Source organism: Curcuma longa, chromosome 13 (genome assembly GCF_044706935.1).
Source record: "Curcuma longa cultivar G26 ecotype Majalengka, Jawa Barat chromosome 13, ITB_CL_G26_1.1, whole genome shotgun sequence".
NCBI classification, from domain to species: Eukaryota; Viridiplantae; Streptophyta; class Magnoliopsida; order Zingiberales; family Zingiberaceae; genus Curcuma; species Curcuma longa.
Window position 1 is genome coordinate 5,771,417 of NC_133873.1, and position 15,618 is coordinate 5,787,034.

Sequence of the window (15,618 nt, forward strand, 5' to 3'; positions counted from 1 at the left end):
TGTAGTTTTGATTTTTCTTTTCTTTTCTTTTCAAACTAATTTGATGTATATTAAAAATATTAACTCATTGGGTTTTAGGATATGCTCATGGGCATGCATGTATTATCAGGAATAATGGGGCTGGGTCCCACTTGCATACAGGTGGGCCCCACTGTCATGTCTGTGTCTATCCTGCTGGATTTTAATGCAGAGAATCATTACTCAATTATCAGTGATGGAGTGATGGTTCACGATACCATCCATTACTGTTCTAGTAGTTAGCAGGGTCAATGAGTCTTCTTTAGATGCAATCCAAGTTTGAACATAAAGACATTTAACCATTATTTAACATAGTGATAAAAGTTGGATTTAACATCAATTCAATTCATTGAGGTTCAAATCATTAAAAATGTATATTTTGTATGTTTTAAAATTAATTTAAAATATAGTTCGTGGAGCTGAACTTTCATATTCTCTCTATTTTTTTATAAAAAAATAAAAATAAAAATTCTCAATCAATGTTTTTATACCATAACTTTTAAAAATATTTAAAAAGCCAGCAGCGTTTACAAAAGGTGCACTTATATTTGTTCATAAGGTACCTTTCTTAATAAAAATATAAAATAATAATAATAAATAGGTGGCCTCTATCGACTTGGTCATAATTTGAAGGTAGTCGATCGCTGTGGTGGCCAATTGTGGCCACCAATTATTGCTTTTATTTTATTTTATTTTATTTTAATGACGAGAAGAGTATTTTAAGAAAAGAATTGCCCGTATTAGGATTTTAAACGAGTCAAATAGAATTAAATTTTATCATGTTCAAATTTATTTGACAAAGTAATTGAGTCGAGTCTAACTGAACTATGTAATTAAAATGATTATTCAAAATTAGTTTGATTTTTTTTTTACAAATTTAAGCTCTATTCAAATTTTATTTGAGCTTGGTTTATGTAGTTATTATCGAGATCTTAATTCAGTTTGTTTGTTGTTACTAGTGGGAGTCTGTTGTGGCCACTAGTAACAATTTTATACCAACTCCGATTTTACTGAATGAGAAGAGTGTTTTAAGAAAAGAAATGTGTCTTTGTTAAACACAAAAGTTAATTGGGTGGGTTATTTAGATAATCTTAAAAGTTAAGTATGTTCTTTGATAAATAATATTGTTATATAGATTCAAACTCATTAAATCAAATAATTATTAGTAACAAAAAATGGAAATATTGTGTTTTATATCTAGTAGATAAGTATCGAGACAACTGCATGTACTAACATTCTAGCATTGCAAAAGAGGACAAAATTTGCCTCTCAAAGTTAGTAGTTACCTTTTGCAAATAACCTCTGAACTTCAAAAAAATTATATTCCATACCATTGAATTTTGATAAATCCTCCAAAAGACTTTAGATATTCATGCACGCAACTTTAATTAAATTTGATTTATCTTCAACACATACAAGTATATTATAGTGTCACTTGGAATTAAGAATTTTTGTTTTTTTCTAGAATAGAGAAGGTGATTACATTTTTTTAATATGCATGAGCTATGTTGCAACATTTGTCGAATAATTACAAAGTTGCATAAATTATATATCGATGATGGCCCACCCATTACTCTTCTTGTTATCTTGTACTTGGGGTTGCCAACCATCCTTCTTTAGATGCAACCCATTACTAGCAGCAATTTTGTACCAACTATTACTTTTATTTTATTTTATGTTTTCAATGAGAAGAGTGTTTTAAGAAAATAAATGTCATTGTTAGGGCTTAAATGAGCTAGGTTGAGTCAAAATTTAAAATAATATTTCATTTATAATTTTTTATTTAAAATATTCTTTTACGCTTCACCTTAAAATTATTTTATTTAAAATTGCTCGTCGTTGTTTTAACCACAGAGAGGGAGGCTTCTGCTAGCTATTTATTTAAAGAGAGGGAGGACAAGGAGGAGGGCGACAATGCCTGCTGTTCCTTCCGCCGCCCAGGAGGAGTCCCAGCGGGACGTCCAATTCCATGCACATGAAACCTCCAACTTCTTAACGGCACTCCTACTCATCTCCTTCACGTTGTTGCTGCTCTTCTACCTCCGCCGCCGCGAGAAGGCCAACAAGGAATCCAGCAGCCTCCGCCTCGCACCCGGCCCGACGGGCCTCCCCGTCATCGGAAACCTCCACCAGATAGGCGACCTCCCTCACCGCTCCCTCCACCAATTCTCCCTTGCCTACGGCCCCCTCCTCCGTCTCCGGCTCGGGAGCGTCACCGCCCTTGTCGTCTCCTCCCCCGCCCTCGCCCGCGACATCTTCAAGACCCACGACCTCGCACTCTGCTCCCGTCCCAACCTCACAAGCTGGCGCCGCCTCAATTACGGCGGCCTCGAAGTCGCTCTCTCCCCCTACTCCCCCCGCTGGGTCCGCGCGCGCCGGCTCTTGGTCAACCACTTCCTCGCCCCGCGCCCGGTCCGAGACCTCGCCGCCACGAGGGAGGAGGAGGTGCGCACCCTGATGCGTACCGTGGCCGTCGCCGCAGCATCCGGCCGTGCGGTCGACCTCGGCAAGAGTCTGATGTGTTTGGTGACTTGCATCATGTGCCGGGCCGTGTTCGGGAAGAGGTTCGCGCCGGCGGGGGAGTGCTCGAAGAGCGAGATCGGGGACATGATATCTCTGACGTCAGAGATCTTGGGGGGGTTTGTCGCAGGGGACTTCTTCCCATGGGCGCACCGCTGGCTCAACGCCGTCACGGGAGTGCATGGTAAGCTGAAGAGGAACTTCGAGGAGTGGGACAACTTGTTCGAAAGGGAAATTAAAGAGCGGGAACGCGCCGACACCGGCGGCGGTGACGACGGCACGTATGTCAGTGTTCTGTTGCGCTTACTCAGAGAGGAACAGAGTAACAACGAAGGCGGCCTCACGAGGGACGGCGTCAAAGCTCTTCTCTTGGTAAAAACCACGATTTTGGCGAATTAAGAATTAATCCTAAAAGTTTGATTTAGAGATTTTTTTTGTTGATCTAAAAGGATTAATTTCCTCTTAATCAATACCAACCTTTATCAGGACTTGATGTTTGGCGGAACGGACACAATGGAGGCGACAATGGAATGGGCCATGGCGGAGCTAGTGAGGACTCCTCGAGCGCTCGCTAGAGCCCAGGAGGAAGTCCGCCGAGTGGCGGCCGGAAAAAGCTACGTCGACGAGGGGGACCTCCAGCGGCTCAGCTACCTGCACGCCGTCGTCAAGGAGATCCTCCGACTCCACCCGGTCGACCCCCTGATGCTACCCCACGAGTGCCAGCAGCACTGCAAGATCGCTGGCTACGACGTCGCCGCCGGCACTAGAATCTACATCAACGCGTGGAGCATCGGGCACGATGCGGACGCATGGGATAATCCCGAGGAGTTCTGGCCGGAGCGGTTCGAGGGTAGCTCCGTCGACTACCTGGGGCAGTGCTTCGAGCTCCTGCCGTTCGGCAGCGGCCGGAGGATCTGTCCCGGGATCTCGATGGCAGAGTCGGTTGTGTGGCTTACACTCGCCAATCTCTTACACGGCTTCGATTGGGCATTGCCGGCGGGAGTGAGAAGGGAGGATCTGGACATGAGCGAGGTGTTTGGGATCGTCGTTAACAAGAAGGAGCCGCTCGTTCTGATGGCAACTCCGGCGAAGTTGCTTTAATTGGATTACGTCCTAAATAAATAAATAATGATTTGTATTGGAACTCATAAGGCTAAAAAAATTCACAGGGGTTGAAACATTTATACTAGTTTTTTTTTAATGAATATTTATTTTTAAATATAATTATAAGTATTTTATAATAATATTTATTAAAAATTATTAATCTTAAAAAAATATCAGATTTGATCATATACAATGACAATTTTAATAAATATTATTATTATATTTATAGATCAGCTAATTTTTTTACATATTGATCCTATTAAACTTATTTAATTTTTAAATATTTTTTCCCCTCAAATCTTCTCTCTTCCCAGCAATTTTTCTCGCACGGCCACGAACCACCTCGCGTCTGTTTGCCGTCTCTTGCTCGCGAGTGGCACTGGCAGCCTCGGCCGCTCGCGAGGCGGCTGCTACTGTCGGCCGTCGCGTCTCCGTCGAAACCCTAGCCGGCAAGAAGCTCTCCATGGGTATCCGACCCCTCCCCTCCCACGGCCACTACCCTACTTTTCTTTGCTCCTCTTTATCTTCTCCCCTTGATTGATTACCTCTTCCTCTTCTCAGACGCAGGCTTCTGGATCGCCCAGTTCATGAAGTCGATGCGGGACGAAAATGGGGAGCTGATCCGCAACGCCCACATCCTCGGCTTCTTCCATCGGATCTGCAAGCTCCTCTACCTCCGAACAGAGCTGTTTTTTTTTTTTTTGTCTTCGACGGAGCCACCCCTGCTCTCAAGAACCGAACGGTCTCTCCACGCCGACACCACTGCAATAACGCCCGCCTTCCCTTCCTACCTTTTTTATATCTTCCTTTTTTTTTCTATCCTTTATTATCTGATTAAGTGTGCTGGCTGTTGTAGCTCAAGGCAAAGAGCTAGAATAATTGACAGCAGAGGGAGAAGCTAAGGAAAACAGAATAATGATAATGACGGAAAAGGCAAAAGGGTGTTGAATTCAGATAGTGAAATTGGGACCGAGGCAAGTGGCATTAGACCTAGTGGTGCGTGGTGCCGTGGTCACAAAGGTTCTAGGTCTCTTCCCAGGAAAATCTTGATGAATTGTGAGAGCAATTTCGATAGTTTTTACACCTTCTTATGTTTTGTCTTCGTTCTTTCTTCATGTTACTAATTTATCCTTTACACAGTGTTCTGTCTAAGAGTACTGGCAGTATCTCTTGCCGCTGAGGAAGATATGGATATCTGTACAAATGTGCTTAAGCATTCTGAAAGAGGGACATGATGATGATGAAAGTCAAGCAATGATTTTTGTGAGTTTTCGTCAAGTGCATTCTTACTATTTTGTTTTGTGCACTTACATATTTGTAATTTGCACACAACTGTTTTGTTTACTTTTTGTTTTCTTCATCATTTCTACATTTCCTAGAATTCACCAGCAATGCTGATGCAACATTCTCGATATGTTTGAACAAATTTACTATTGTGAATCATGATTGTTGAATAAATGATACAAGATCTATCATATAAAAAAACCATCCGAGAAAATTTAAGGTGTGGTTTTGGAAATATGTTTCTGCAAATTACTACTTGCATGGTTCTTGAAAATTATAAATAAGATTTGAGAAATCATTTTCACAAACTAGCTAGGCTACCATTCCATTCCTGTTATGACCAAAATTTAGCTTTTATTCGAAACAAACATTGAGTTGCAATAAGTACTGGCAGCATGAGCTAGTAGAACTATCAATTGAAATTCAAAGACAAACTTCATTAGATAAAAGGGGAAAGTGTAAAAAAAGATGAAAGAAACAGACCAATATAGCAGTCCAGTATTGCTTTGGAAAAAGATCAATACAACAGTTACTAGTTTGTTGCTTAAGACTGTTATGATTTACTTACTAAATGACTATATATACTTTCATATATTTTAATGTGTTCATCAATAATACTTCTCTACAACAAAATTACAGTTATTTTTTGACCTTCTGGTACACAATTTAAAACTGAAAATGCGTAAATGGAACATAACTAACAATGCTGGAGTTGAATCTTCAACAATTGTGAGATCATTGTTTGCTCTTCTTACATGGTTAGAGCTGTGTCGGTGAAGGGACATGTGTAAGGAGTTCAAATCTTCAAAAGTTAATTTGATTTTGACAAAAATTATGAAAAAAGAAGTGCTCCATAGCATGATCCAAATTGATATGAAAATTGGTATAAAGAAGTATAAGTACAGTTTCCTTAAAATAGATTCATTCCCTCTAAAGCTTGTACCCGAATGTTATCACAGAAATTTTTACTCGTCGGCTTGAAACACTAGTCGCCCACCATCAGTGGTCAGCCATTTCACTCAAGTGGTTACGAATGCATGCAAATAGCGCTCGCACAAAGTCATATGGGGTTGGTACAATCCAGGACTTGGATTTGTTTCCCCTCTTGCAAGCATGCGTGCGTTCATAACTTTCACAGTTGTGATTCATTATAGATCAACCTTAATGACATTTATCTCTCAATGTGGGACCAATGTCTTATTCATAATAGAGTCTCGATATATTTGATTTAGTAGGACTTATGCTTAATTAATTCTTTTTTTATTGCAAATTCCTATAATTATCATGACTCATGAGTGTTGGTGTGGTAGCATATGATCGTCCACGGATGATATTTTATTTTGCACCTTGACCACCCACGAAAACGTGTGATCGCATGCAGTCAATATTTTTATAGGCGCCTTGACTTCTCACGAGTGCTGTTGTGGTAGCATGTTGTTGCCCATAGTCAGTGTATACTTAGCGTGTGGTTTGATTTTTCTATTATACTATACTTTATTTGATATCTTGTCATACTTGTGCTAACATTATCGAGCTGGATTAGTATATGACTATATGGATGCTTTTAGGTTGATATTAACCAGTTTTTCAGTATACAACTTCCAAGTGTTTGATGTAAATGATATTTAGTTGCAAGCCGTGATTAATTTAGATTTCTTTTACTTCTATAAATGACTAAATTGATGTACTTCTTTTCTAATATACTCACTGTGCTCACCGTCTATTTCCTTGACCTCCATATTAGTAGATCAATGAGCGATATTTTCTCATAGTTAGATAATTATCCCTAAAGTTGCTGGGAGATCATGACTTGTTCATCTCGTTTAACATCTAGTTGTTTGGTTTCTTTACGTCATTTTGACTTTTCTTTTCTTTTCAAACTTTTGATGTTTATTTAAGATATTTACCTTATTGAGTTTTAGGATATACTTCTGGGCATGCATGCATTAACATTTAGTAATTTATCATAATTATTTATTGCTTTGAGATTTGTATTGGCATAATTAATTCTCATAGTTTTTTTTTTACATCATATTTTTCACTAAGGGGCACCCTAGGGCTCGATGGAGTTTAATACCCCAGGGTGTGACATGATTAGTAGAGTGATATCATCAATATCGACTTCCAAATAGCTCGAACTCTCAAGTGTCTCACATGACTTACTTTGTGTTTTTCATCTCTCTTAGTTTTTTAAGTTTTCTATATAGTTCGGCCAATATAATATCCTATACGATTCAATATCCAAATTTCTTAGTCAACTCAATCCCTTAATCAGAGCTCATTGAGCTCTCCCTTCCGGATACTCAGAGCTCCACTGAGCTTCTTAAGCTTTCCTCTCCGATCACTTTGAAACTCCTTTTGTTGAGCTTGATCTCTCAAATTTCTCATTCTCTTGGTAGCTCAATTACGTGCAATCCTTGCAATTATAAATCAAAGTCAGGCATTACCCCTCCACTTTCACAACCCATGCATGATCCCCGGTGCTCAATAACCTCAGGGTTAATATATGGTTTGAATGTTGATCCTTTGTAGATAACTTTAGTGTCTTCTGATATGTGTTATCTGGTGTGTAATATGATAATTGTGGATCATTTTGCCTTTATTCTCAACCAATATGTTTAAAAATATTACCTGTATATTTGTTAATATAAATTGCTCACAAGACATACTGTTAGAAAATGGAGAGCATCAAAATTAAAATACACGATAATGGAGGAAATTATTTCTTACTCCTTCAAATTGAGGAATACATAGGGTATTCATAGGGAATACCTAAGAGGTATCTATATAAATACATGAATCAATAATAAATGACATACATATGCATCATTGAAGAGTCATTAATAAATCCTCCAAAAGACCTCTAACTTTCATGCACGCAACTTTAATTAAATATAATTTATTTTCAACATCCCCTCTTAAATCAAATTTATTGCTCCAAGTAAAAATCATAGCTTATTGAAAACATCAAATTTCAAATTAATGGTTTCATCAAGTGTCCACATATGTACACGCTCTCTATGTAAGGAATGATAAAAATGGTGATATGTTGCTTGTTTGCTTGTATGTAGATGACTTGAAAACTTACAAGAATTCCCCTAGTAACGGTGAGTGAATCGAGATCAACCTAACTTGAGAATTTGACAGTTGAATCCATTCGAGTTGCCCACTCGTCGAGTTTAAGCATATAAATAAGCGAAGGAAGAGAAACTTATGAGGATTCCCCTAGTAACGACAAGTGAATCAGCATCAACCCAACTTGAGAATTTAATGGTTGAATCTGTTCAAGTTGTAGTCTGGAGAAATGCCCTCAGTGACGGATCAGACCCAAGTCCCTTGGAATGGGGTGTCAGGGAGGACGAGAGCCCTATCTGACTCAGACCATGCGCATGACGAGGCACTATCGTCAAGTCAGGTTGTTTGGAAATGTAGCCCCAGTTGGACGGTAAATTTCGTCCAAGGCAAAATATTAACGAGAGACCGATAGTGAACAAGTACTGTGAGGGAAAGATGAAAAGGACTTTGAAAAGAGAGTCAAAGAATACTTGAAATTACCGTGCGAGGGAAGTGGATGGGGGTCAACGGAGTACTCCGGTCGGATGCGGAATGACTTTGATACTAATTTGTTAGAAAATAGAGTGCATGAAAACTAAAACACTTAATAATAGAGAAAACTATTTCTTACTCCTTTAAATTGATGTATACATAGGATATTTATAAGGAATACCTAAGAGGTATCTATACAAATATATGAACCAATAATAAATGATATATATGCATCATTGAAGAGTCATTCATGAATCCTCCAAAAGACTTTTGATATTCATGCACGCAACTTTAATTAAATGATAGTGTCAATTTTTGTTTTTTTTTCTAGAATAGAGAAGGTGATTACATTTTCTAACCTGAGCTATGTTGCAACATTAGTTGAATAATTACAAAGTTGCATAAATTATATATCGATGATGGCGCACCCATTACTCTTCTTGTTATCTTGTACTTGGGGTTGCCAACCAGCCTTCTTTAGATGCAACCCATTACTAGCAGCAATTTTGTACCAACTATTACTTTTATTTTATTTTATATTTTCAATGAGAAGAGTGGTTTAAGAAAAGAAATGTCATTGTTAGGGCTTAAATGAGTTATAAGTTGAGTCAAAATTTATTCTGTTTAAGTTTATTTAATAAAATAATTGAGTCTTCATTTTAAATTCAACTAAGTTGTTAAAATCGTTCAAACTTGACTTGATTCTTTTACGAACTTGAGTTTGATTCATATAATTATTATTGAGAGATCTCAGGTCAAGTTTGTTTAATTATTTAAAATTTTTATAATTTTAAACGATTATAAACTTTATAATATAAACTCGTTTGTGTATTTTATATTTGTGTGGATTGTAGTCCTTGTTTTTGAATCATTTGCATCATGTCTTTTTTTTGTACATTATTGGTGTTATTAAATTATATATAATATATATTATTAAATTATATTGTAAATACTAAAGAAAATGAAGAGTCTTCTTTTTCTTTTTTAATCTATCGCTATTTCAAAAATTATTAAAAATTATATTCCATTTATATTTTTTTATTTAAAATATGCTTACACGCTTCACTTTAGAATTATTTTATTTAAAATTGGTTTTAACCAGAGAGAGAGAGAGAGAGAGAGGGAGGCTTCTCTGGCTATTTCTTTACAGAGAGGGAGGATAAGGAGGAGGGTGCGCATGAGTAGATTGGGAAGGTTATCGACAATGCCTGCTGTTCCTTCCGCCGCCCAGGAGGAGTCCCAGCGGGATCTCCAATTCCATGCACATTCAACCTCCGCCTTCTTAACGGCACTCCTACTCATCTCCTTCACGTTGTTGCTGCTCTTCTACCTCCGCCGCCGCGAGAAGGCCAACAAGGAATCCAGCAGCCTCCGCCTCGCACCCGGCCCGACGGGCCTCCCCGTCATCGGCAACCTCCACCAGATAGGAGACCTCCCTCACCGCTCCCTCCACCAATTCTCCCGTGCCTACGGCCCCCTCCTCCGTCTCCGGCTCGGGAGCGTCACCGCCCTTGTCGTCTCCTCCCCCGCCCTCGCCCGCGACATCTTCAAGACCCACGACCTCGCACTCTGCTCCCGCCCCAACCTCACGAGCTGGCGCCGCCTCAATTACGGCGGCCTCGAAGTCGCCCTCTCCCCCTACTCCCCCCGCTGGGTCCGCGCACGCCGGCTCATGGTCATCCACTTCCTCGCCCCGCGCCCGGTCCGAGACCTCGCCGCCACGAGGGAGGAGGAGGTGCGCACCCTGATGCGTACCGTGGCCGTCGCCGCAGCATCCGGCCGCGCGGTCGACCTCGGCAAGAGTCTGATGTGTTTGGTGACTTGCATCATGTGCCGGGCCGTGTTCGGGAAGAGGTTCGCGCCGGCGGGGGAGTGCTCGAAGAGCGAGATCGGGGACATGATATCTCTGACGTCAGAGATCTTGGGGGGGTTTGTCGCAGGGGACTTCTTCCCATGGGCGCACCGCTGGCTCAACGCCGTCACGGGAGTGCATGGTAAGCTGAAGAGGAACTTCGAGGAGTGGGACAACTTGTTCGAAAGGGAAATTAAAGAGCGGGAACGCGCCGACACCGGCGGCGGTGACGACGGCACCTATGTCAGTGTTCTGTTGCGCTTACTCAGAGAGGAACAGAGTAACAACGAAGGCGGCCTCACGAGGGACGGCGTCAAAGCTCTTCTCTTGGTAAAAACCACGATTTTGGCGAATGAAGAATTAATCCTAAAAGTTTGATTTAGAGATTTTTTTTGTTGATCTAAAAGGATTAATTTCCTCTTAATCAATACCAACCTTTATCAGGACTTGATGTTTGGCGGAACGGACACAATGGAGGCGACAATGGAATGGGCCATGGCGGAGCTAGTGAGGACTCCTCGAGCGCTCGCTAGAGCCCAGGAGGAAGTCCGCCGAGTGGCAGCCGGAAAAAGCTACGTCGACGAGGGGGACCTCCAGCGGCTCAGCTACCTGCACGCCGTCGTCAAGGAGATCCTCCGACTCCACCCGGTCGACCCCCTGATGCTACCCCACGAGTGCCAGCAGCACTGCAAGATCGCTGGCTACGACGTCGCCGCCGGCACTAGAATCTACATCAACGCGTGGAGCATCGGGCACGATGCGGACGCATGGGATAATCCCGAAGAGTTCTGGCCGGAGCGGTTCGAGGGTAGCTCCGTCGACTACCTGGGGCAGTGCTTCGAGCTCCTGCCGTTCGGCAGCGGCCGGAGGATCTGTCCCGGGATCTCGATGGCAGAGTCGGTTATGTGGCTTACACTCGCCAATCTCTTACACGGCTTCGATTGGGCATTGCCGGCGGGAGTGAGAAGGGAGGATCTGGACATGAGCGAGGTGTTTGGGGTCGTCGTTAACAAGAAGGAGCCGCTCGTTCTGATGGCAACTCCGGCGAAATTACTTTAATTGGATTACGTCCTAAATAAATAAATAATGATTTGTATTGGAACTCATAAGGCTAAAAAAATTCACAGGGGTTGACTGATTTTTTTTATGAATATTTATTTTTAAATATAATTATAAGTATTTTATAATAATATTTATTAAGAATTATTAATCTTTAAAAAATCATATTTGATCATATACAATGATAATTTTAATAAATATTATTATTATATTTATAGATCAGCTAATTTTTTTACATATTGATCCTATTAAACTTATTTAATTTTTTTAATATTTTTTTTCCCTCAAATCTTCTCTCTTCCCAGCAATTTTTCTCGCACGGCCACGAACCACCTCGCGTCTGTTTGCCGTCTCTTGCTCGCGAGTGGCACTGGCAGCCTCGGCCGCTCGCGAGGCGGCTGCTACTGTCGGCCGTCGCGTCTCCGTCGAAACCCTAGCCGGCAAGAAGCTCTCCATGGGTATCCGACCCCTCCCCTCCCACGGCCACTACCCTACTTTTCTTTCCTCCTCTTTATCTTCTCCCCTTGATTGATTACCTCTTCCTCTTCTCAGACGCAGGCTTATGGATCGCCTAGTTCATGAAGGCGACGCGGGACGAAAATGGGGAGATGATCCTCAACCGCCACATCCTCGGCTTCTTCCATCGGATCTGCAAGCTCCTCTTCCTCCGAACGGAGCTGTTTTTTTTTTTTTTTTTGTCTTCGACGGAGCCATCCCTGCCCTCAAGCGCCGAACGGTCGCTCCACGCCGACGCCACTGCAATAATGCCCACCTTCCCTTCCTACCTTTTTTTATATCTCTTCCTTTTTTCTATCCTTTCTTATCTGATTAAGTGTGCTGGCCGTTGTAGCTCAAGGCAAAGAGGTAGAATAATTGACAGCGGAAGGGAGAAGCTAAGGAAAAGCAGAATAATGATAATGACGCAAAAGGAAAAAGGGTGTTGAATTCAGATAGTGAAATTGGGACCGAGGCAAGTGGCATTAAACCTAGTGGTGCGTGGTGACAAAGGTTCTATGTCTCTTCCCAGGAAAATCTTGATGAATTGGGAGGGCAATTTCGATAGTTTTTACACTTTCTTGTGTTTTGTCTTGGTTCTTTCTTCATGTTACTAATTTCTCCTTTACACAGTGCTCTGTCTAAGACTGGCAGTATCTCTTGCCGCTGGGGAAGATATGGATATCTGTACAAATGTGCTTAAGCATTCTGAAAGAGGATGATGATGATGAAAGTCAAGCAATGATTTTTGTGAGTTTTCCTCAAGTGCGTTCTTACTATTTTGTTTTGTGCACTTACATATTTGTAGTTTTGTTTACTTTTTGTTTTGTCATTATTTCTACATTTCCTAGAATTCACCAGCAATGCTGATGCAACATTCTCGATATGTTTGAACAAATTTAATATTGTGAATCATGATTGTTGAATAAATGAAACAAGATCTATCATATAAAAAAATCATCAGAGAAAATTTAAGGTTGGGTTTTGGAAATATGTTTCTGCAAATTACTACTTGCATGGTTCTTGAAAATTATATATAAGATTTGAGAAATCATTTTCACAAACTAGGCTATCATTCCATTCCTATTATGACCAAAATTTAGCTGGAAACAAACATTGAGTTGCAATAAATACTGGCAGCATGAGCTAGTAGAACTATCAATTGAAATTCAAAGACAAACTTCATTAGATAAAAAGGGGAAAGTGAAAAAAAAAAAAGATGAAAGAAAAAGACCAATATAGCAGTCCAGTATTGCTTTGGAAAAAGATCAATACAACAGTTCTAGTTTGTTGCTTAAGGCTGTTATGATTTACTTACTAAATGACTATACTTTCATATATTTTAATGTGTTCATCTATAATACTGCACTACAACAAAATTACAGTTATTTTTTGACCTTCTGGTACACAATTTAAAACTGAAAATGCCTAAATGGAACATAACTAACAATGTTGGAGTTGCATCTTCAACAATTGAGAGATCATTGTTTGCTCTTCTTACATGCTTAGAGCTGTGTCGGTGAAGGGACATGTGCAAGGAGTTCAAATCTTCAAAAGTTAATTTGATTTTGACAAAAATTATGAAAAAAGAAGTGCTCCATAGCATGATCCAAATTGATATGAAAATTGGTATAAAGAAGTGTAAGTCATCTTAGAATCAGAAAAGAGTTTGATTGGACTCTATGATCTTTTAGGTTTGAGGATGCGCTTAGATGAATGATAACTTGATCTTATTATCTGATATGATTTTTCACTTTTCAATGAAATATTATTAATTTTAGATACTTATCATCTTATATTAATTTTTAAAAATATCAAATGTATTTGCAATTGAGAGTTAGCGAATACTACTATATATTAGGTGCATATGAAATAATAGGATACCTATTTCTCATTTGGTATGATATTCAATATTTTAAATTATTTTTATTCACTTTATATTTTTATTATTTTATTTTATTTATAAAAATATATGTATTATATTTGTAGGAGACAAATACTTGAATTTTGCTTACAATATGATAGATGGTTCATAATAAATTAGTTGAGTTTTTATTTGTATATTTTATTAATGTGTAGTTACTTTTGGATATAAAAATTTTATCATTAATGTTTCATTTGTAAAATTGACTCAAATGATTACAAAATGAATGAAAATTATTTATTAATACTTTGATTTGTATTTTTAAAATTTTTTTATTTTTATTTTAAGTGATGGATGAATTGTAATAGTGTGTAAAATTTGAATTTAGATTACATATCTTAAATAAATATTAGTGATAATTTTTATACATTAGTATAAAAGATATTTATTAATGTCACTATAGATTAATTAAGAGGATATTTAAATTAATCTTATAAATTACCATTAGTGACAACTCTTATTGTCCTTATAAAAAATATAAAATAATCATAATTGTTAATATAAATAAATTTAGATGACATTTAAATTCGTGATAAAAATAAGATATACATAAATATATCCTTGACATATGAATTTTTTTTGATATTTTAGACTGTATTTATATCTTTAAATTTACACCTTTGAAATTGACCTTAATATCTTAGAACAACATTACAAAATATAACACTTCATAGGTATTTATGGATGGATGTCATTAAAATTTTAATGTCACTGAAAATATATTATAAGGACACCTATCTACGCCCTTAAAAACTTTTTTCCTAGTAGTGAATTCAGCTAACGCCTGCTAACAAGAGCAGACAAAATCTCCGTCTGGCAAAGGAACCATAAATAAAGCCTAATCCAACAACATAAATTATGCATGACAACTAATATTTCACAAATTTAATTTGAATTGATATAATTGAATGCTTTCATAGCTCAGTTGGTTAGAGCACCCGTTTAGTAAGCGGGAGGTCTTGAGTTCAAATCTCAATGAAAGCAGTATGTTTGGTTTGTGAAAATAAAATAATAACATTTTTATATCAATCATATTCAAAACTAAATCATATATATTTAAATTTTAAGAAAAAGATAAAATTTATGTATGGTTTGTGAAAATCGGTTTCTAATAATATTCATAAAACTGATTTTTTATAACATTTTATATCAACCATATTCAAAAGTAAATCATATATATTTAAATTTTAAGAAAAAGAAAAAATTTATACCTGCAAATTTGAAAAAATGATGATAAATCTCAGTTAGTTGGGTAAATCAGGAAGCACACACCGGCCAACTCAGATGTTCAGTATCCTTTGATTGCGATCTATATTTAAAAGAAAATTCTTGTAAATACGCTGTAGTTGGGGATCAAATCGTGGATACCTGAGATGATAACCTAAATGTTCTACTGCGGCACCATGATCCTGGGGACTATACCAAATTTGAGTAACTGCAAGGAGTTGTGTTGAGTATATTAATCTCTTCAGCATAAAAAGCAACTTAAATTGGATTCCTGAACAACATTTTTATTTCAAATTCAAAACCAAATTATATATATTTTGATTTAGAAAAAAAAGAAAGTTATACATGTCAAATTGAGCATCCATAGTTAGAAAGAGATAATTATCATTGTATTGATTATGTGATATGTTTTGTTTTGTTTTGTTTTTTTTTTTTTTTTGATAGATGAATGTAATGATGCATTGAATATACATGCTTGAAGATAGTGTTTTGTTTGCTCTGTTTTAGGTACATCTATCTTCGATACTTCTTATCCTTCTAATCCCTTAGATGTTTTATAACACCCTTCTCCTTACTATAAGGAACTCTG

At 38.4% G+C, this 15,618-nt stretch overlaps 2 protein-coding genes and 1 non-coding gene across 3 annotated transcripts; all 3 read left to right on the top strand.

The window, feature by feature from the left end:
* Nucleotides 1–1,914: 1,914 nt before the first annotated feature.
* Nucleotides 1,915–3,682, top strand: LOC141844284 (cytochrome P450 71A9-like). The gene is made up of 2 exons (XM_074732323.1): nt 1,915–2,910; nt 3,025–3,682. Exons 1-2 carry the CDS (start codon nt 1,933–1,935, stop codon nt 3,637–3,639), a joined length of 1,593 nt encoding a protein of 530 aa, XP_074588424.1. The 5' UTR covers nt 1,915–1,932; the 3' UTR covers nt 3,640–3,682.
* A 5,967-nt stretch (nt 3,683–9,649) lies between these two features.
* LOC141844411 (cytochrome P450 71A9-like) lies at nt 9,650–11,471 on the top strand. Its single transcript, XM_074732468.1, has 2 exons — nt 9,650–10,654; nt 10,769–11,471. The coding sequence occupies exons 1-2, from the start codon at nt 9,650–9,652 to the stop codon at nt 11,381–11,383; spliced, it is 1,620 nt and encodes a 539-aa protein (XP_074588569.1). The 3' UTR covers nt 11,384–11,471.
* A 3,241-nt stretch (nt 11,472–14,712) lies between these two features.
* Nucleotides 14,713–14,786, top strand: TRNAT-AGU (transfer RNA threonine (anticodon AGU)). Its single transcript has one exon. It is a non-coding gene; the product is annotated as a tRNA-Thr (tRNA).
* Nucleotides 14,787–15,618: the final 832 nt, after the last annotated feature.

Bases quoted from the DNA above. Each gene is read 5' to 3' on its own strand.
- LOC141844284 (XM_074732323.1), top strand. From the start codon at position 1,933: ATGCCTGCTGTTCCTTCCGCCGCCCAGGAGGAGTCCCAGCGGGACGTC. The intron at 2,911-3,024 runs GTAAAAACCACG...AACCTTTATCAG, and splicing joins GCGTCAAAGCTCTTCTCTTG to GACTTGATGTTTGGCGGAAC.
- LOC141844411 (XM_074732468.1), top strand. From the start codon at position 9,650: ATGAGTAGATTGGGAAGGTTATCGACAATGCCTGCTGTTCCTTCCGCC. The intron at 10,655-10,768 runs GTAAAAACCACG...AACCTTTATCAG, and splicing joins GCGTCAAAGCTCTTCTCTTG to GACTTGATGTTTGGCGGAAC.